Source organism: Lontra canadensis, unplaced genomic scaffold (assembly GCF_010015895.1).
Source record: "Lontra canadensis isolate GAN:19392208 unplaced genomic scaffold, GSC_riverotter_1.0 scaffold46, whole genome shotgun sequence".
NCBI lineage: Eukaryota > Metazoa > Chordata > Mammalia > Carnivora > Mustelidae > Lontra > Lontra canadensis.
The window spans coordinates 9,957,299-9,979,805 of record NW_022631040.1 but is presented as its reverse complement, the minus strand read 5'-3'; the positions used below and the strand labels follow the sequence as shown (position 1 = coordinate 9,979,805).

The following is a 22,507-nucleotide window of genomic DNA, read 5'->3' as shown; positions in this document are numbered from 1 at the left end:
AATGAGTACTCTATATCAAAAATAGGAAATAGGAAAATTTTCAATAGTATTATAAAGATAAAACTTCCACATCTTAATGAGAAAATACCATAATCAAGGGTTAAAATAAAACTGCTTTAAATAAGAAAATAGTCATGTATATAAATAATAAAAAAAAAAGGGCTTTGTAAGTGTAAAACAACTTAGGCTCCACATCTTGAAGAGAAGGTAAGATTTTAAAAAGTTAAGAAATGACACTTAAAGAAAGCATAAAATAATATCTAATACTGAGTGCTTATTAAAATAATTATGTATTGATTTCTAGGAAGATAGTGAATGTGTTCTTTTGCCTACAATCTATTTCCAAAGTCATAAATTAGAAGAAAAAGAAACAAAAATATAGGCGAAAACAAGGAACAGCCACAGTACCCATAATCAACTCAAGAGAGTAAGTAGGAATTGAATGAAAAAAGAATATTTAATTAAATTCATTTTCAATTAAATTTAGACCACAAATACAGGGTATTTTCCTTAATCACAAAGTCAGTATAGTATGTGGGAAATAACTGAACAAGTCTGAGGAATCTAGTAAGAGCTCCAACCAAGAGGAATAAAGATAGCAATAACCAGATGCAGGACTAAAGGAGAGAAATTGCAGCCAAGTAATTTCTTTTTTTGTTGATCAGAGCTTCTGACTGAGTTGAGACCAGATGGCAAATCTGGGCTAGAGGAGAATGAGGAAAAGTAGCCTGAGAGCTGCTGAATAAAATAAACCTAGAAAAGAAAAGAGTCTATGAGCAATGGAACTTCACATTGATCTTGCTTCATGAAATCAATATTCACAGTGACAGGAGGTCAATCAGGACTTGGAAGGACAGTGTCAAGAGCACAGTTTCCCATAGCTCCAGTTTACTCTCCACCCCGTCATCAGATTGTTGAATGACTGAATGAGAAAACAAACCATCAATACCTAGGTGAGGCACTAAAAAAAGTACAAGAATTCTGAGACCCAATTAAAAACTCAGTAAAGTATAAAATTACTTTGTTCAAAACATATTGCTTTCCTATATGTAAAAATAATAATAACAGAGAGACTGGAAAAATGGTGAAGTGAAAGGGCCATAAGCTCCCCTTGTCCCACAGATACAACTAGATAACACTCACATCAGTGTAAATAAACCAGAAGATGACTTGAAGACTGGTACAAGAAACTCTACAACTAAAGGTAGAGTAAAGGCCACATCAAAGGGGGTAGGAAGGGCAGAGATGCAGTGGGGAGCTAAACAAACTCACCTTGGGAGGGAGGAAGCCACAAGCACAGAAAGGAGAGAGAAATAGACTATCACACCAGGGAACCTGCACAAAGAAGACAATCCCCATAAAAACCAGATTTGAAAGCAAGAGTTGCCTTTGTGAGTTCTTATAATTATTGGGACTGAAAGCCTGAAATATTAAAAATCAGCATGATGTAATGAGCACTGGGTATTATATAAGACTGATGGATCACGGATGTCTACCTCTGAAACTAAAAATACATTATATATTAATTAACTGAATTTAAATTTAAAAAAAGGCAAAACTTTAAAAACAAATAAAAATTTAAAAATGTAAAATTAAAAAATAAAAATAAAAATCATTGGGCTGGGTTGTGGGAGAGCCTGGAGGCTGTTGGAAGCTGAGTCCCCACCCTTAAAGCACTAGCACAGAAAACAGCCCCCTGACATACACCTTAGAAGCAGCAAGTTGGAAAACACCTAGGGCATATAAGAGGGAGAGTTATTTACTCAGAGCCTATCTGGGAAGGGAAAGGTTCTCAGGAAAACTCCTCCAGGCACAAAGGAGATGTCAGGCACCATTTCCCTCCCCCACCACCCAGCATAAACACAGGGCCACCTGCTAGAACAAGCACAGCAGACAGTCATGATGTAACTTGCTTATACCAAGTCCCATCCCCCTGGGCTTTAAGGACACTCCTCTTCCAGACAGAGCTTCTTCAGTCCCAGTGCTGCTGGTCCCCTCTCCCAATAGACCACCACAAACTTTGCCAAAACCGTACCACCTGACCCACACATTTTGTGGGACCTTGGTCCTCGCAATTCCAGCAGCAAGCCCCACAGAAGACCTATGCACCTGGTTAAAACTGTGTACCCTACCCATGTGTGCTGTGCAGGATCCAACGGCCCAGTCAGGTGGCATCTGCAGTGGCAGGTCTCACTTTGCAAGTGAACCAGTGGGCACCGTGTTAAGGCTGCACACCCTACCCAGGCCAGGAACCAAACACTGCCCACAACAGGCTGGGAGAGCCACTCTACACTACTGGACTGAAGGAAAAAGCAGCCAGACCACAAAACCAGAACACATGCAACATACATAAGAGAACCCCGCCCCCCCCTTAGGTTTCCCCTAAGAAGATCCACCTGGTTTTGGTAAACATAGGACACTGTACTGCAAGGCACTAGAGGACCTCTTCTTCAGGTCACTACTCTCGAAAGCAGTACATATAGCTGACTTTCCAAACAGACTAAGAGTTAGATAAAATGAAAAGACATAGGAATATGTTCCAAATGAAAGACCAGGACAAAATTACAGCAAGAGACTCAAGGGCAACAGATGTAAGTAATTTGCCTGATAGAGAATTTAAAGTAAAAATAGTTACTGGAATTGAGAAAAGAGTGGAGGACATAAGTGAGACCCTTACCAAAAGATAAAAAGGAACCAATAAGAGATGAAGAATAAGAGATGAAATTAAAATGCACTAGATGAAATAAATAGCAGGCTAGAGAAGCAGAAGAATGAATTAGTGACCTGGAGGACAGAGTAATGGAAAGTAATGAAGCTGGGAAAGTGACAAAGAAAAAAAAAATATGCAAAATGAGAATAGACTTAGGAAACTCATGACTCCATTAAGCCAATGACATTTACATTATAGGGATCTTAGAAGAAGAAGATAAAGAAAGGGAGCAGAACATTTATTGAAGAAATAATAGCTGAAAACTTCCCTAATCTAGGAAAGGAAACAGATACCCAGATCCAGGAGGCAAAGAGATCACCCAACAAAATCAACCTGAGGAGGTCCACACCAAGACACACAGTTATTAAAATAGCAAAAACTAGTGATAAAGAAATAAACTTAAAAGCAGCAAAAGAAAAGAAGGCAGTTCATACAAGGAAAAACCCAGTACGTGTATCAGAGGATTTTCAGCAGAAACTTTGCAGACCAGAAGAGAGTGGCATAATATATTCAAAGTGCTGAAAAGAAAAAATCTGCAGCCAAGAATATTGTATCCATTAAGGCTATCATTCAGAATAGGAGAGATAGAGATAAAGAGTTCCCAGATAAACAAAAGCTAACAGAGTTCATGACCACTAAAACAGCCCTACAAGAGTGTTAAAGGAGACTCTCTGAGTGGAAAGGAAAGACCGTAAGTAAGAGTAAGAAAAGCAGGAAGCTTAAAAGTAGTGAAAGTAAGTGTATCTGTAAAAATCAGTCAAGAAACTAAAAAAAATAAAGTGAGGTAAAGTATGACACCATCTATCTACAACATGGTGGGGAGAGGAACAAAGAATGGGTTCAAACTTAAGCAACAATCAACTTAATATAGACTGATATACACAGAAGATGTTATTTACAAACCTAATAGTAACCATAAATCAAAAACCAGTAATAGATATGCAAAAAATAAAAAGAAAAGAAACCAAGTATATCACTAAAGCCAGAAAACCACGAGAGAAAAGAGCAAAAGAAAAAAAAGGAAGAAAGAAGAACTACAAAAACAACCACAAAATAAGAAAAAAAATGGTGAAAAATACACATCTATCAATAATTACTCTGGATGTAAATGAATTAAAAGCTTCAATCAAAAGACACAGGTCATGGAATGGAAAAAAAAAAAAAGATGCCTCTGTATGCTGCCTACAGGAGACTCACTTCAGACCTAAGGACACATAAGGACTGAAAGTGTGGGGATAGAAAAACACTTATCATGCAAATGGATGGCAAAGAAAAGCCTGGGTAGCAATACTTATATTGGACAAATAGACTTTAAAACAAAGACTGTAACAAGACATAAAGAAGTATAATAACAAAGTGAACAAGAAGTTGTAATAGTTATAAATATTCAGTCACCCAACATATGAGCATCCAAATACCTAAAACAATTAATAATAAATATAAAAGAACTAATGAATAGTAATACAATAATAGTAGGGGAATTTAACACTCCACTTACATTGTTGGACACATCCAACAGAAAATCAACAAGGAAAGAGCGGCTTCGAATGACACTGAGTCAGATGGATTTAACAGATATTTTCAGAACATTCATCCCAATACAGCAGAATACACATTCTTTTCAAGTGCACACAGAACATCCTCCAAACTATATCCCATATTAGGGGATATAGTTTCAACAAATTCAAAAAGATCAAAGTCATACCATGAATCTTTTCTGATCAAAATACTGTGAAACTAGAAATCAACCATATGAAAAAAATCTGGACAGAGCAAAAATACATGAAGGTTAAATAAGATGTTATAAATCAATGAATAGGTTAGCCAAGAAATCAAAGAAGAAATGAAAAATTACATGGAGAAAAATTAAAACACAATGATTCAAAATATAGGAGATGCAGCAAAAGCAGTTGTAAGAGGGAAGTTTATAACAATAGAGGCTACCTCAAAAAGCAAGAAAAATCTCAAATAAACAACCTAACATTATTCATAAGGTAACTAGAAAAAGAACAAACAAAACCCCAAACCAGCAGAAAGAAGGAAATAGAAAGATTAGAGCAGAAATAAATGATATAGAATCTAAAACAAACAAACAAACAAAAACAGATCAATGAAACCAGAAGCTGGTTCTTTGAAAAGATCAACAAAATTTGGTAAGCCTCTAGCCAGACTCATAAAAGAGAGAGAGAGAGAGGACTCAAATAAACAAATCACAAATGAAAGAGGAGAAGTAACAATACCACAATTATAAAAGAGTATTATGAAAAATTATATACCAACAACTTGTACAGCACAGAAGAAAATTGTAAATTCCTAGAAACATACAACCTTCAGTTTAGAAAAATTGAACAGACCAATTACTAGTGATGAAAATGAGTCAGTAATTTAAAAACTCCCAACAAACCGAAGTCTGGGACCAGGCGGCTTCAGAGGAGAATTCTACCAAACTTTTTAAGAAGAGTTAATACCTATTCTTCTCAAACTTTTCCAAAAAAAAATCTAAGAGGAAGGAAAACTTCCAAATTCATTCTTTGAGGGCAGCATTACCTTAGTGCCAAAACGGGATAAAGACACCACAAAACAAAGAGAACTACAGGCCAAAGTCCCTGATGAACATAGATGCAAAATTCCTCAACAAAATACTAGCAAACCAAACCCAACAATACATTAAAAAAATCATTCACCATGATCAAGTTGGATTTATTCCTGGGATGCAAGGGTGGTTGAATATTTACAGATCAATCAAATGCTACATCACATCAACAAGGATAAAAATCGTATGATCATTTTAATAGAGGCAGAAAAGCATTTGACAAAGTACGACATTCATTTATGACAAAAAGCCCCCACAAAGTAGGTTTCGAGGGAATATATCTCAACATAAAGGTCATATAAGAAAAACCCACAGCTAACAACATACACAATGGGGAATAAATGAGAGTTTTTCTCCTAAGGTCAGGAACAAGACAGAGATATCCACTCTCACTACTTTTACTCAACATAGTACTGGACATCCAGTACAGCAATCAAACAACAACAAAAATAGATCAAAGGCATCTCTAATTGGTAAGGAAGAAGTAAAACTATCACTATTTGCAGATTATATGATACTATATTAAAAAAATCCAAAGGACACCAAAAACTACAGAACTGGTAAACAAATTCAGTAAAGTCACAGGATATAAAATCAACGCACAGAAAGCCATTGTATTTCTGTACACTAATAGTAAAGCAGCAGAAAGAGAAATTAAGAAAATAATCACATGTACAATTATATCAAAAATAATCACATTGTACAGTTATATCAAACATAATAAAATATCTATGAATAAACTTGACCAAAGAGGTAAAAGATGTGTATTCTGAGAACTATAAAACACTGATGAAAGAAGTTGAAAATGACACAAAGAAATGAATGGACATTCCATGCTCATGGGTTAGGACAAATATTTTTAAAATGTCTGTATTACTCAAGAGTAATCTACAAACTTAATGCAATCCCTATCAAAATACCAACAGCATTTTTCACAGAACTCAAACAATTCTAAAATTTGTACGGAACTGCAAAAGACCCCAAACATCAAAAGCAATCTTAAAAAGGAAAAACAAAGCTGGAAGCTTCAGAATTCCAATTTAAAGTAATACTACAAAGCTATAGTAATCAAAACAGTATGGTACTGGCATCAGTGGGGCAGAATAGAAAACGCAGAAATAAACCCACAATTACATGTTCAATTAATCTTCAGTAAAGGAGGCAAGAACATGCAACAGAAAAAAGACAGTCTCTTCAACAAATACTGTTGGGAAAACTGTACAGCTACATGCAAAAGAATGAAATTGTACCACTTTCTTGCACCATACACAAAAATGAACTAAAAATGGATTAAGGACCTTAAATATGAGACATGAAACCATAAAAACCTACAAGAGAACACAAGCAGTAATTTCTCTGACATTGTCCACAGCAACATCCTTCTATGTATGTCTCCTGAGGCAAGGGGATTAAAATAACCTACATCAAAATAAAAAGCCTCTCTGCAATAAAGGGAACAAACAACAAAATAAAAGTCAACCTACAGAATGGGAGAAGATATTTGCAAATGGCATATCTGATATAGGGTTTGTATCCAAAATATATAAAAAATATATAAAACTTACACCACCAAAAAAAAAAAGCACAAAAAAACCCCAATAATAATCCAATTAAAAAGGGCAGAAGACATGAACAGACATTTCTCCAATGAAGATATCCAGATGGCCAACAGACATGTGAGAAGATGCTCAATATCACTCGTCATCAGGAAAATGCAAATCAAAACTACAATGACAGATCACCTTACACCTGTCAAAATAGTTAAAATCAAAAACTCAAAAAATAAGTGTTGACAAAGATGTGGAGGAAAAGGAACCCTCTTGCACTGCTGGTAGGAATGTAAACTGGTGCAGCCACTGTGGGAGACAGTATGGAGGTTCCTCAAAAAATTAAAAATAGAACTACCCTATGATCCAGTAATTGTACTACTGGGTATTTACCCAAAATATATGAAAACACTAAGGGATACATGCACCTTATGTTTATAGCAACATTATTTACAACAGCCAAATTATGGAAGCAGCCAAATGTCAATCAACAGATGAGTGAATAAAAAAGATGTGATACACCCATCCACCCACACCCACACTCACTGGAATATTATATGGCCACAGAAAAGAAGGAAATCTTGTCATTTCCAATGACATGGATAGAGCTAGACTATTATGCTAAATGAAATAAGCCAGTCAGAGAAAGACAAATACCATATGATTTCGCTCAGATGTGGAATTTAGGGGAAAAAAAAAAAAAAGGAACAAAGGGAAAAAAAGAGAGAGAGAGAGACAAACCAAAGAAGCAAACCTTTTATTAAGAAAATAATGAAGTTTCACTAATGAACATTTTAAAAGACCCACATAAATGAAGATATATCCTTCCTTCCTTGACAAGATGACTCGAATTATGAAAGTATTATTATACCCTACTCTATTCTATAAATTTAATTTAAATTGATTTAAAATCCCAATTTGATGGGGCGCCTGGGTGGCTTAGTGGGTTAAGCCGCTGCCTTCGGCTCAGGTCATGATCTCAGGGTCCTGGGATCGAGTCCCGCATCAGGCTCTCTGCTCAGCAGGGAGCCTGCTTCCCTCTCTCTGTCTCTCTCTCTCTATGCCTGCCTCTCCGTCTACTTGTGATCTCTCTCTGTCAAATAAATAAATAAAATCTTAAAAAAAAATTTGTAAAATCCCAATTTGGTATTTTTTGAAACATGCCAAAATGATTTATAATTTAGTTGGAAGAAAATTAAGCTGAAGTAGCCATAGCATCTTCTGAAAAACAAAAGTAAATTGTAGGTACTTAAGCAATGTAATATTATACAGGATTACAAAAAGAGAGATAAATCAGATGGTCATCGATAGCCAAGAGATACACCTGAGCACATGTGGGGCTTAGTATGTGATAAGATGACACTTAACAGTGAGAGATAATTAAATTATTTAATAAATGCTACTGTAATAACTTATTAGCCATTTACAAAAATCTTAAACTCAATTTTAAATTTACTCCTCATATTAAATAGATTTCACTGGATTCAATATTAAAAGTTACAAAAGAAACCTTACAATATCAAAAGAAATGTGGGTGACTATTTTTAAAGTCATGCAAAGAAGAAATCAAAAAAGAAATTACTGATGCCCTCAAGGCAAAAGCAGCTTTGATTATAGACTTAACATCTCTGAATACTCATCTTCTTTTATATTTTGGCTAATAAATTGTTTATTATGCTGAGAGCTCTTTGATGCTTAGATATTGTTATGAGGGTGGTTGGTCTGAATTAGCCATTATCAAGCAAGATAATATCCCAATTCTGATATTTGTCCTGGGCTCACATACTTGCCAAGGTCTTGTGGTTATCTACAGCTAAGTCCCTAAACTTCATAGCCACTGCTAATAAATTCATCAGTTTGAGATACAAAACCAGTTGGGTTTTACAATACCACAAAGTTCCAAATTATAAGACACTCAAAAAATACACACCGTACAGAGGCAGTTCTCTTAGCTAAGCAGTACTACCTTCCAGCTCTGCTTGCAGATTAACTATATCTAGTCCAAGTTCATCTACTTCTCACAGAAACTTGCTGGAAGAGGCAACGTACACCAATATTGTGAGATCTACCCACTATTTCAATTAATACCAAGGCCTCAATTGTTAATGACTTTATATCACACGGTGCATAGAACAGATGGGATCTGAAAAAATATTTAACACCACATAATAATGGTTTTTAGTCTGACAGGAAATTGCCTCCAATAGACAAATTCCCATTTAGTTCTATTACTTTTAATACTTTATTTCACTGGGCATGACCAAGTCATATGATACCACTACTGAAAGGAAGTCTAACAAGTTTTTTCTAGCCCCAGCAGCAGAAAAGGCATTTATAAGAGGTTTGTAATGGGTTTTAAGTGAGCCTGCTGATGCTATATGACACTGAGATATGATTGATACAACTTGAAATAAATCAAAAATACAAAGAGGCTGTTTTGATTAAAAAAAAAACAAAACCAAAACTGAGTTCAAATCTCCAGATCTACCACTACTTAGCTGTGTGACCCAAGTTACTTAAAACCTGAGTTTTGGTTTTTTATCTTTAAGATATGATCATATATATCCCCTAAGGAGTTTTGTATAGATAACATGCAAAACATCATGCACACAATAGATGCTTAGTAAATAGAATTTACTGTGATTAGTCTATTTATTGAGTTCGTCATTGCTTATAATGTCTAAACCTGTTCATATAAATTTTTAGCTTGATATTTATGACATTTATAATTATCATATAAAAGATTGATCTTCCTCTTATTGTTATCAAAAACACAGACATGCTACATCAAAAGAGAGAAATTTTTGAGTCTGTAATTAACAATTTCTTTTGTTTATGTTTTACAAGATTTAAGTTAACTACTCAATTATAATGCTTTTTGTCTACATTGCGCATAAATCTAAAGAGGAAGTTATCAAGCATTTGCCCAGTATTGATAGACTAGATATAATGCAGACCTTATTGCTTGCATTAGTATTTTCCCATTTTAATTGACTTTAAAATGAAGTTAGTGAAACTTTTGAAGAAACCATATGTGACAGCACAAGAAAGATGAATACCAACACTACTCTATAGGTTTTTACTCTAGCAGTTCCTCCTTTGATTTTGGGGGCTGCACATATTACCAATCTGAGAAGACATGCTGATTTCCTTCATGTTTCTATTTCTTTGTTAATTAAAGCACAATTAGAAATGTACTTCCTAGGGGCACCTGGGTGGCTCAGTCATTAAGCGTCTGCCTTCAGCTCAGGTCATGATCTCAGGATCTTGGGATCAAGCCTGGCATCAGGCTCCCCGCTCAGTGGGAAGTCTGCTTCTCCCTCTCCTACTCCCCCTGCTTGTGTTCCCTCTCTCGCTGAGTATCTCTATGTCAAATAAATACATAAACTGTTTTAAAAAAAGAAAGAAATGTACTTCCTAGATAGTTTAATGTATTAAGTTTTTAACTCCAGAGAACTAGAAATCTATTTACTGTGTTTCAATCTATGTACTGTGTTTCCCTGATATGCAATGTTAAGTGATCTCAATGCTCTTCAGTTTTGTCATTAGCTTAATGCCTTTGTTGACTCTGTATGGTTTTATACCAGAGAAAGATTACTTAAAGACTATAATGGTGGTCATATTGAGCATCCTAGATAACTATTATAAGGATGAGAGATAATGTTCAAATCTTTTGAATTGAGTTTCCTAGAAATTACATGAATATTCATAAAAATCACTCAACTTTTTTTTTGCTTCTCCTTTAAAACAAATGCAAATCAGCAGACTACAAAGACAGCATTGAACACAAATATTGATACAAATATTTTGAAACAGCAAGCTATTAGCTGTGAGTTCTAAATGATCACCATCTTCATTGCAAACACTGATAGTTTAACAGGAAACATGAGAGAGAGAGGAACTATGAACTTTAGAAACTGAGAATTTCTCATAGTTCAGCTGGAAGTTATTCACATAAAAATAACAGAAACAGGCAAATAAGAGAACGTCAGTTTTTAATATGCCAAGTTATGGGTATGGATCAATGGATTTCAGAATAACCACAGAAACGAGGCACACAGCACAGTCCATGCGAATATGGCAGAGCTGCATAGGGATCTTGAAGGAACTAGATGCTGTTCTCTTACATGTGTTATTTCATCAGCACTATTCAGATCATAAAAAGTCAAAAAAGCATTTTAAAAGCTGTTCCTTCTGTGATTTAGTATTTTGGCAAGCATGTCAATGAATCTAAGAATTCATAAATATAATATTAAATTTAGAATAATAGTCCTCTTAATGATAAATCCATTAGTCATTCTTCTCCAAAATTATGAAGGACCAATTTAGTGATCTGAGGAGATGTTGCCACCTGCAAAAACTTTTTTCTATCTATGGGAATGCAATGCAGCCTTTATCTTCCAGGAATATATATTTCAATAATACATTTAGTATTAAAATATTTTTAAAATTTCATGACAGACTTAGAGAACTTTTAACTTTAGATTAATTAAAGGTTGTAAATATGTAATTATAATATATGCACATATACAAGATTCTTGATTTACATGGATTATCATATCCATCTTAGTTATGGTAAGTGATAATTTTTTTTAAGATTTTATTTTATTTATTTAACAGAGAGAGAGATCACAAGTAGGCAGAGAGGCGGGCAGAGGGGGAGGGGGAAGCAGACTCCCTGCTGAGCAGAGAGCCCAATGCAGGCCTTGATCCCAGGACCCGAAGACCATGACCTGAGCTGAAGGCAGAGGCTTAACCCACTGAGCCACCCAGGCACCCCAGTAAGTGATAATTTTATACCATATACTTTTCCGTGAATCCCTTATGACATAAATTAGTCTCATTTAAATTATCCTAGCACCTTTATGGAATTTGACGTACTTTAAGTTTTGAGGTAAATAAATATATAGATTTGTGTCTTTTAAACATATTGCCATGTTAAACAAGTGATCCCAGATTTAAAGGGAATTAGAAATCTTCTAGTTTGTCATCAAATTCAGAAATTCTTTCTACACAAGTCCTGACATTGTAGATGAATCCTGTCAGATGTTTTATACTTCATAAGTCAGCCTCTTACTGAATAGCTCTAATTATTGGAAATATGCTTTTCACGTTGAACTAACTTGTCTCAATTTTTCCCCTTATAAATGCAGAACATAATGGTTCTTCGAAATTTGAAGACAGATGTCATGCCTTACTTTGAGCTTCTGTGTTCCAGTCTTAACCAACTCTTCATGATTTCCACATCTCTTATATTCCAGGTTGTTTTCTGCTGGATGTGGATTTTTTTTTTTGTCAATGTTCACCGAAAATAGTGGCATCCAGAATTTAACTATGCAACAAATGTAGTCCAGCTGAGAAACTTTAACTTCTTAAGATCTTTCTACCATTTTGTATTAGTTCTATATACACAGATAGTAGTGTAAGACATTGGAAAATGCACTATCCTTGACATCATAAGATGTAGAATCTCAGCTCCACTCTACTATGATGTAGCAGTTTAACCATGAGCTACATTTCTACAACAGCCACACAATTTTGTTTCTTTAGCACATATACATAGGGAGTGCCAGCATTCACACTTCAATTTCTTAGGTGAGGGATTAAGGTTGGGCTCTGAAGAAACTGAGAGAAAATACATAGGACTTAGAGTACAGTACCTTGTGGGTGTGAGGCACATGAAATTTTCTCTTACCCTACATCCAATGGCAGTGACAGCATCTGCTCCCTCAGTAGAGCAACAGAAGTTTCTCTGGAGAAACTAAATAGCCTAAAAGAAACTAAATAACCTCCACATACTGGCATCTGGGCATCTACTAGCAAAAGGTATCAGCTCCCTGACTTACCACCTTAAAAGCAATGAAACCTACCAGTCAACAAAATCTTCAATTTATGTACACATTGAAATTGGTGTTACAATTTCTCACACTCATGTATAAATGAACACACACACACACACACACACACACACCAGTTGTATAAGGGTAGATTCTAGTATAATAGGGAAAATGCAAATAGTCAACTTAAAGGAAAAAAAGGAAAAAAAAAAAAAAACACCGTGGAGGAAATTCAGAACACAGAGATGAAATAAAACTTAAACTCTAAACTTCTATTGTTACCTATGCTGATTATTTTTCATTTGCTACCCTCAATTCATTCTACATACTTCTGTGACCTGTGACCTGCACTGTGACCAAAAAGGCTAAGCCCTACCAACTCTATCATTTAGGCCAGTTTTCAGCTGGATTTAATCTAACAGAAGACTAAAGTTTAGGAGGAAGAAATTGAGGGTATTTTTTACCTCATTTCCCTCTCCCCTTTGATGCCATACACCTCTGGAAATAGCTGCATTCCTCCACAAGTACAGATCACGGCCACGGGTGGAGGTTGTAAACTTCCCCTTGGCTCTCACTATAACCATTAATGCTATTTCTTTGCCTTAACTCTTTGACCCTGGCAGTAGCAACATCCTACTGTTGCCAGTTTCTGTTGCTAAAACATCCTTTGCTGCACCCTTAACCCTGCACATTATCTCTGATCTCATCCTTTCATTTAACTTTCTTTATTCAAAAAACAAACTCTGAGGTGGGTTCTGCTTCCTGCCAAGACCCTAACTGCTCTGGTACTTCTAGAGAACTATGATAAAGTTCATTAACAAAATAATAACTGAATGATATAAAAGAAGAAATCATCCAAATGGTAGAAATATTTAATGAAAGTTAAAAATTATTGCTGAAACAAAAATTTTAGTAGGGTAGAAAGGAAGTCTCTCACAAATATACAAAGGACAAAGGCCCAAGGTGAAGGGAATGGGGACAGAAAGGTTTAAGAGACTTAGCACATTACTTCTGGAGGTTCAACATCCAACCAATAAGAACCATGTGAAGAAAGAATAGAAGGAAATAAAAGTGAAGAAATTATTTTAGAAATAATATAAGAAAATATCTTAGAAATAAAGGATACATTGACTGCTCAAACAATGGAGGCAAAATACTTACAAAAGTCCTAATTCTGAAAAATTTCAAAAGTTCCAGAAGAAAAAACTCAAAACAATCTGTAATGCCTATAAAAATGTACCAGTGAATCCACCAACATGATCATACCAATGTCACACCTTCCTCAGCCAGTGATTGAGAATGGGGAATGGAGGTACTAAGGCAGGATAATGTGGCAAGACAGTGGACTCTTCCAAAGGGTAACTGGCTTGAAGAGAGCCCATCAGCCTTTCCTGAAAATGTACTGCAGTCCCAATCTCTTCCCAATCTTCTTTCTCTCTTTCTTTTCATAGGTGTCAGACTTATATTGTGGACTAAAGGTCTTCCCCCACCTTTGCCTGCTGCTTCTATCAATTATACTTCTTACAGATCTAATTCCATCTTAGTATTTGCTTTTGGTACACTTGAACTAACAAATGTTGAAAAAAAATAGATCATTTTAAAAGGAAGAAGAAACAGACAAGTAAGCAGTTAGCAATTTTGAATGCTGGAAAACAACAGGGCAGTGTCTTCAAATCTCTGAGGGCAAATGATCTGCAACTGAGAATGTTTTACCCAGACAAGCTACTAATCAAGTTTGAGGGTAGAATAAGACATATTTAAAGCAAGTAAAAACTCTTGAAATTGCTTTCCATGCACATGATGATAGCAGTTGCTCCAGAAAAACAAGAAAATAAATCATAAAAGAGAACACAGGTCCACAAAACAGTGAGTTCAGCCCAAGAGAAAGAAAGTTAAGAGATGTCTTCTCAAGAAATCTCCATCATATCAAAAGAAAATGCAGTCTGTCTGGAGCAGGATGATGGAGAGGTCAAAGAGGACAAGCTCCAGAGGAAAAGGGGACTTACTAGATTTCCTGATAGGATAGAGTACTGGGAAATAATCAATGGTAGATATAATTTGCAGATAGGGCAAGATGAAAATATAAGGAAAATAGAAATTAATTTAAAAATGGAATAAGGTAAATATATTCACCCTACATTAATTGCCTTTGTAAGGAACTCTGCTTCTATAATCATGATAATGTAAACATTGATACTGTTTTCTCTGAAAATAGATGGAAGTGGAGATGGGAAGAATATGAGTTAAACCCTCATCTACCATATGTGAAAGTAATGTAAAAGATCCTAAGACATAAAATCAGACAGTATTAGATAAGCATATAATTTAGAAACATTTAGTGTAAAAAGTAATAGCTAAAAGAAAAAAATGGTCACCACTAGGAACATAGTAAGGGTATGGCAAAGCAATTCTTTTATCTATTATAAATATTTGGTAAAAAGTAATATATATAATAATATGCCTATATTCTGTTGATATATATTCATTTTCACTATTTTTTAAAAGATTTTATTTATTTATTTGAGGGAGAGATAGAGAGACAGTGCCAGGTGAGAAGAGAAGGGGGAGAAGGACAAGCAGACTCCTGGCTGAGCATGGAGCCCAATGCAGGGCTCCATCTCAGGGTCATGAGACTGAACCCCAATGTTGGGCTCCATGCTGGGTGTGAAACCTGTTTAGGATTCCACTCTCTCCCCCCTTCCTGCTTCTCCCTCCCCTCATGATATAAATAAATAAATAAATAACTTCTGGATTTGGAAAAAAAAAAAAAGATGTTTGTGTATTCATTACTGCGTTTTTCCCAACTTTGTTCTATGTTCCATTCTTTGCTTTTCCTTCCAGTTCTCTGAAAGAAAATTTTTAGCCATGGTTTAATGTCACAAAAATACCGATGATTTTTTTTTTAAGATTTTATTTGGGGTGCCTGGGTGGCTCAGTTCGTTAGGTGACTGCCTACAGCTCAGGTCACGATCCTAGAGTCCTGGGATTGAGTCCTGCATCGGGCTCCCAGCTCAATGGGGAGTCTGCTTCTCCCCCTGACTCTCCCCCTTCTCATGCTCTTTCTCTCACTCTCTCTCTCTCAAATAAATAAAATCTTTAAAAAAACAACAAAAAATACATTTCACTTATTTATTTGAGAGAAGGAGAGACAGAGTACCAGTGGAGCAGGAGAAGGAGAAGCAGGCAGGAGAAGCAGAATCCCCCCTGAGCAGGGTCCCCTTTGCTGGTCTCAATCCTGAGACTCCAGGATCATGACCTGGCCTAAGGCAGACTGCTTAACCAACTGAGCTACCCAGGCACCCCCAAAATACTGATGATTTAGATTATACTCAGCAATTAATGTTTCTACAAATTCTTCTAAAATATACAAGCTAATTCATGAAATTTTATGTTTGTTTACTTTGAATTAAAAATAGCCTCATAAAACTGAATGTTATTCTTATAACATCATAGGGAAGTATATCTACAAATATTAGCTCTTATTCCTTGATAGTAATAACTGTTATTTGTTGAGTATCAATTATATGCCCAGTGCTTCACGTACTCCATGCCTCACAAATATTCTGCAAAGTAAATACTGCTGTTCTGAGGCACAGATGAAGAAACCTAATTTCTGTAAGATTAAGTAACTAGTTCAAGTTCACACAATTAGAAAATGGCAGAACCATGACTCGTCCACATCAATCTCATTTCAAAGTCAATGTTCCTAGCTATTCATGTCTTACACTTGTTAAATTAAAGCTTTCATGAAGTACCCAGGAGAAACAGAAACATATTTCCACATAAAAACTTGTATATAAATGTTCATTATTCATAACAGTCAAAAAGTGGAAACAACGCAAATGTCCATCAAATGATAAATGGGTAAATAATATGTGGTTTATCCATAGAATGAAATATTAATTAGCAAGAAAAAGGAGTATAGTACTCTTATATACTACAGCATGAATGAACTTGGAAAACAAAGGGCCAAACATCAGTCACAAAAACCAGACTGTAAGATTCAATTTATATGAAATGTATATAATAGGCAAGCCTATAGAGATAAAAAATAGATTAGTGGTTGCCAATAGCTGAGCAGGCTGGGAAGAATGGGAGTGGGTCACTGCTAAAGGACATACGGTTTCTTTTTAAGGTAATGAAAATGTTTTAGATTGATTGTGGTGGTGGCTGCACAACTTTGTGAATATCTCAACCACTATAGAGTAGTGCACTTTAAATGGATGAACCATATAGTATCTCAATAAAATAAAACAAATATATCTTTTAAAAAATCTCTCATGATACATGAAAAGATAGGTAAAAAAAAAATCCATAAAAATCTTTCTAGCCAAACCATGGTATACAAAATCAACATGGTGCAAAACTTCAGTTCACTTTGATGAATGACAAATTTACATTCAAAACAGCACTATTGTTTATAAGGTATTAACAACCAAAAAAATACAATGAAGCATTAAACTTGGGGGAATATATTACTTCCAGCTTAAATTTCTGTCAAAAAAGTCAGTTTTCTGCACTTCAAGCTAATAATGTTTTATTAATGCTACCAATCTATAACTCTGTAGCTAATTTTTAATTTCATTATATAATTTCCTTATTCATAACCTGGGGCAGTTTTTGCAGATCAGGCTAGATATTATAAAGGAACATGTCTACCAAGTGCAAACTCAGCCTCAAATTAATCAATTCCATTTATCTTTGTGATAGGTCCACTCTTGGTTATAAAAATGTATTCTTATATAATTATACATAATTTCTTTTACTATTAACTATATAATAAACTATTTCCATTAATAAAAGAGCAGATAAAAGAAAGTTAAGACCAATGTTGTCTGGTATCCTACATAATTCAAATCAAATTCACACATTCACATATCTATATTCTCATATAGAACACACTTTGCTAACTTTTTGTTCTGAAAATTATTTTACCCTGCCCAAAGACAGAAGAATGCACTAGATCTTATATTGTCTCTTTGAAACTCAGAAACTATACATTTAATCCCTGCTGGTATAAGTAATCAGGATATATCATAATTGTTTGATACAATATTAAAGTTTGAAACAGAATCTTGAAAAAACAGCACCTAAAAATATTGCCATAAGTAAATGTGAAGTAACTTTTATCCAAGACAAAACGCTTAAAAGCAACTCGTTTATTGAACAAATTCTATATGCAAGTCACTGAATGTGGAAATTATCTTGCAAGATGGCTACCAATAATTCCCAATGTAGTATTCATCCTTCGTGTAATCCCCTTGCTTTAAGTGTGGGATGGACCCAGTCTCTTGCTTCAAATGAACAGAATGTAGCAAAAGTGAAGAAATGTCCCTTTTTACATTAGGTTATCAAAAGAATGTGGTTTCCATCCTTATGTTCTCTTATGTCCTCTTTTCACTTACTCATTTCCATGTTGTAAGCTGCCCTACAGGGAAGCCTACTTGGCAAGAAACCAAAGGACTCAAGGCAACAGCCAGAATAATGGAGACCTGCATCAGTGAGGCTTCTCCCCCAGCTGAGCTTTCATATAAGACTGCAGCTATGGCTGACAGCAGGACTGCAACTTCCTGAGAGACCTTAGCCTAGGCATTGAAGCACCTCCCAGATTCTTGGCTGACAAAGTGACGGGCTAATAATTGTGTACTGTTTTGAGCTGCTTCTAGTAGATTAGAGTCCTAATTCCAATGATTCCCAAAGAAAAACAGAATAAAGAAATGTGAAGAAATAATCCAAACAAATGTTTTATGTTCTTCTATGAGAAGGAAAATGACACTATCTCAGTAAAATTATGACTCTAAAGATGCTTTTAATAATCACTAGACTATTTAAAAATAAATATTATGAAAAATACAATCAAATGTGGATGCCATAGCACAAATGTAATCACGCCCGTCGCTCTTCTTAAAAGAGAAGTCTACCCCAATGTTCTTTAACATGGTCTGAAATGCACTGTTATGATATGTTTCCTACTACACTGCCTGGATTTATCTTTAACTCAACCTTCTATCATCTTCCTTGCATCAACCTCAGTGAGATTTCCTGTGCTAATGTCCTAATTTCTGCACAACCTTCATGGCTCAGCTTCACAGCCTCTGAGAAATGTCCCTAATCTCAGACTCCCACTCTTACACTGACTAACACCTATCTTTGCCTTAGATGTTCTGCTTCTGTGTTTCCTCTATGGTACTCCGTAGCATGCTTTCATTACATTTATAAAACTGCATATGCAACAGAAAGGAAAATAGACTGTGATTTATATTAGAAAGTAAACTACGTATTTCCAATTTTGAGATAGTGGAATAGATATGTCTCTACCCCTTCTTCTCTTAAACTTCCATACAACAAGAAAGGCAATAAGAAAATAAAAGGAAACCCTATCATCAGTAAAATTAGAAACACTTAAGAGTAATATATGAAGAAGGGCCACCAAGAGTAGTTAAAATTCAACCAGGATTAGAGATGTCACGGAGACAAGATATCTTAAGATGCACATCTCAGAGAGAGGTGCATAATTCTTAAAAATAGCTGGCATACTTGGGGAAAAACAACTCTCCTTGGTCAGAAGAATATTGTAGAGCAAAACTTGACTGTGGCAGACTTCCTGAACTACACCACCAGACTGGCAGGGGACACAGAACTAAATGAGGAAATGCACAGGAACGCTATCTTTGCTATAGATCTACAAGAGGAGACTGTAAAAGCAGTAAGAACAATAAAAGCTAAACCCGTTCACATACATAGAGACATACACGTTATCTGTAGGGCTATATTTTGAGCCAAGAAGGCCTCCTAATACTCCCAGAGCACTACTTTGGTCCTTCCTCAACACTGTCTTTTTACAACACCCAATTCCAAAACCCTAGAAATTTCTTCAAAGTGGTTAAGTGTCTTTCAGCATGCTAATGAGATGACTGGTGCATGCTCATGGGGCCGGCCAGGAAAGCCAATCATGTGATTAGAAGGTTGGGACTTTAAGCTCCACCCCAATTCACTTCTAACATACCTGAAGAGGAGAGGGGCTGGAAGTTGAGGTAATCACTAATGGTTAAAGATTTAATCAATCATACCTAACTAAGGAAGCCTCCATAAAAACCCCTGAACTTAAGAGAATTCAGATGGAGATGCTAGGAGGATGGTCTGACAGCCCCATCTTTTGCACTATGCATCTCTTCCACCTGGCTGTTTCTGAGTTGTATCATTTTGTAATAAGCCAGTAATCTAGTAAATAAGCTGTATTCCTGAATTCTTGAGCAATTCTAGGAAATGACTGATCTTGAGGAGGAGGTCCTAGGAATCTCTGAGTCAGCATTTCACATACTTGTCTCTTTGAGAACCTTCCTCTACCAGTGATGGGCTAGGGTGAAGCAAGAGAGGCCTCTCCAGTGTACAATTTAAGGATGCCCTTTTGGGGCTGTAAAAGTGCAGAGTTGGTACCTGCATGGCCCTGCCAGCAAACACCTCTTCAACTTTTGTGCCTTAGGAGCCTCATTTATCTCACCTTAGTCCTTGCCCTGCTCAAATTCCCTTTCTTGCATATTCTGCTAGCTCTTTCCTCTAGATCGGCTCAAGCCTGCCATTTACAGAAAGCCAGCCCATCTCCAGGACCTTGGATTTCTTAAGGAAGAAATCAAATAGCAGTCACCTGGCATCCACATTTCTGAGTTTTCCAGCTTCTCCAACTGATCAAATCCTGCTGCAACCCTTCCAGACCTTTTTTTTTTGATTTCCAAAGAAATCAACCTTACAAATACCCGACATTTAATCTCCAAAGACCAGATCCTATGTACACATCACATATGTACACATATGTACACATATGACCTATCACATATGTACACATATGTGGGAAATTTAAAAGTTAGAAAAATCAGTTTTCAGATATTTCTTGTGGTATATGTAACTTTAGGGTCTCAGGCAAAAATCTTATTTTAACAATTTATTGTGCAATTATTCTTTTTAGTTCAAAGAATTTTAAGAGTAAAATAAGATACGGTATGTGGGGAAAACACTAAAATGACTACATAAACGGCAACTGTTATTATTTCTTTTTTTATCTAAACATATTAAAAGCATATGGCCACTTATATGTTATTAGAACAGGCTTATAACAAAAGGGAAAAATATGTATTTGAAGTTATGTGAAAACTTACACATAGAGCTTTGGTAAAGTTGACTGAAGAGTGTTACAATAGCTTACTTTACATAAATTTACAGAAGACATCATCCTATGATCTAAATCCAGGTGCTTCTATGTGTTCAAAGAAAAAAAAGCTGATAGTAAATAGTCCATTTTAATTATGTTCCGTAATATTTTCTCCTTTGAGAGGCAAGTTCTTACTATTGATCATATTTCTCAAAATGCATCTGAGGCTTATCATACTTTAAATCTTCATCTATGGAATCATTTTATAGATAAATCCATCTCAAAATGAGATAATGCTACCAAAATTTTTGCATAGAATCAGAGAGGCCTACTGAACACATAAATAATCTCATTTATAGTCAAAAATATAATATATTTAAAAATATGACAACAATAAATTTTAAGGTAAACAGAATCATCTATCTCTATCTTACCAATAAATTTCTGTCTAAAACATCACTGAATTCTAACAAGTATTCCTAAGTATGATAATGATCAACATCTATTATGTAACCTTTTTGAAATTGTCTCTAGTAGAATACTCACCTAATTGCATCGTTGGTCTCTGAAACAGCTCTCAGGTACTCCTTCAAATAAAAATAATTAAAGCAATATTTCCGAATCCTATAGCCTCGCCATCGCCTTTGAATCTATTGAAGTAAATAAAAAGATAAAATATGCCAGTGAGCATTTTTAGTGAAAACATTAACAGTTCTTCAAAATTAAGGCAGTGATGGATGATAACTCACATCAAACAAAGTCTTGGGCTTTCCAACTAATATAACAGTATAAATAGGTGCAAATGTATTGTACTCAGATTTATTATAAAATATTTTAAAGACAAAACATACTTAGAGGTTATTAGATTTTTAAAAATTTATAATTTTTCACAAACACTAAATGTGAAATTAACTACAGAACAAATAAAATTTTGCTTTATCAATCTCTACCACTTCCACTTCCTTCCAAAACCGATTTTTTATTTTTCATAAATCACTGACTTGAAGATTATATTTGGTCTCATTAAAATCAATTTTCAAATGGGCTTTTAAAATTTGGTGGTTTCAAAATCTTTAAACAAAATGTTGTCTTATATCTTCATCATGACATTTTAGTACTTAACAATAATAATAGCTAACATTTATTGTTTTATTATGTGTAAGGCACTATTCTAAGAGTTTTGCATGTATTAATCTTTATTTTTTAAATTTTTTTGAAGATTTTATTTATTTATTTATTTGACAGCCAGAGATCACAAGCAGGCAGAGAGGCAGGCAGAGAGAAAGGGGGAAACAGACTCCCTGCTGAGCAGAAAGCCCGATGTGGGGCTCTATCCCAGAACACTGGGATCATGACCTGAGCCGAAGGCAGAGACTTTAACCCACTGAGCCACCCTGGTGCCCCTGTAGTAATCTTTCGAATACTCCTATGAGAAAGACTCTTATCCTCTTATTTACAGATGAGAAAACTGCTAAAAAGAGAAATTTCCTTATAATTATATAGCCATTGGTGATGAATCCAGAAATTACATTAGGACTTCAGCGACCATCTTCTAAGCCATTAAAATACAGAACTGGGAATAGATTGAAATGCAATTTTCAATGGACAAACATTTCTGTTGAAAGCACCTATTTTTTTTTAGATCGGAGGAGTATGGGGGGTCTCAAAGAACAA

At 35.2% G+C, this 22,507-nt stretch overlaps 1 protein-coding gene across 4 annotated transcripts in view; it reads right to left on the bottom strand.

Annotated features, from left to right (window-relative positions):
- Window positions 1–22,507, bottom strand: part of SPATA17 (spermatogenesis associated 17) — a 178,626-nt gene that overhangs the window by 119,458 nt on the left and 36,661 nt on the right. For all 4 annotated transcript variants that reach the window (XM_032872931.1, XM_032872933.1, XM_032872934.1 and 1 more), the window contains one exon: window positions 21,380–21,483. In XM_032872931.1, the coding sequence (XP_032728822.1) occupies window positions 21,380–21,483 (104 nt within the window). The remainder of the gene's footprint in view (window positions 1–21,379; window positions 21,484–22,507) is intronic.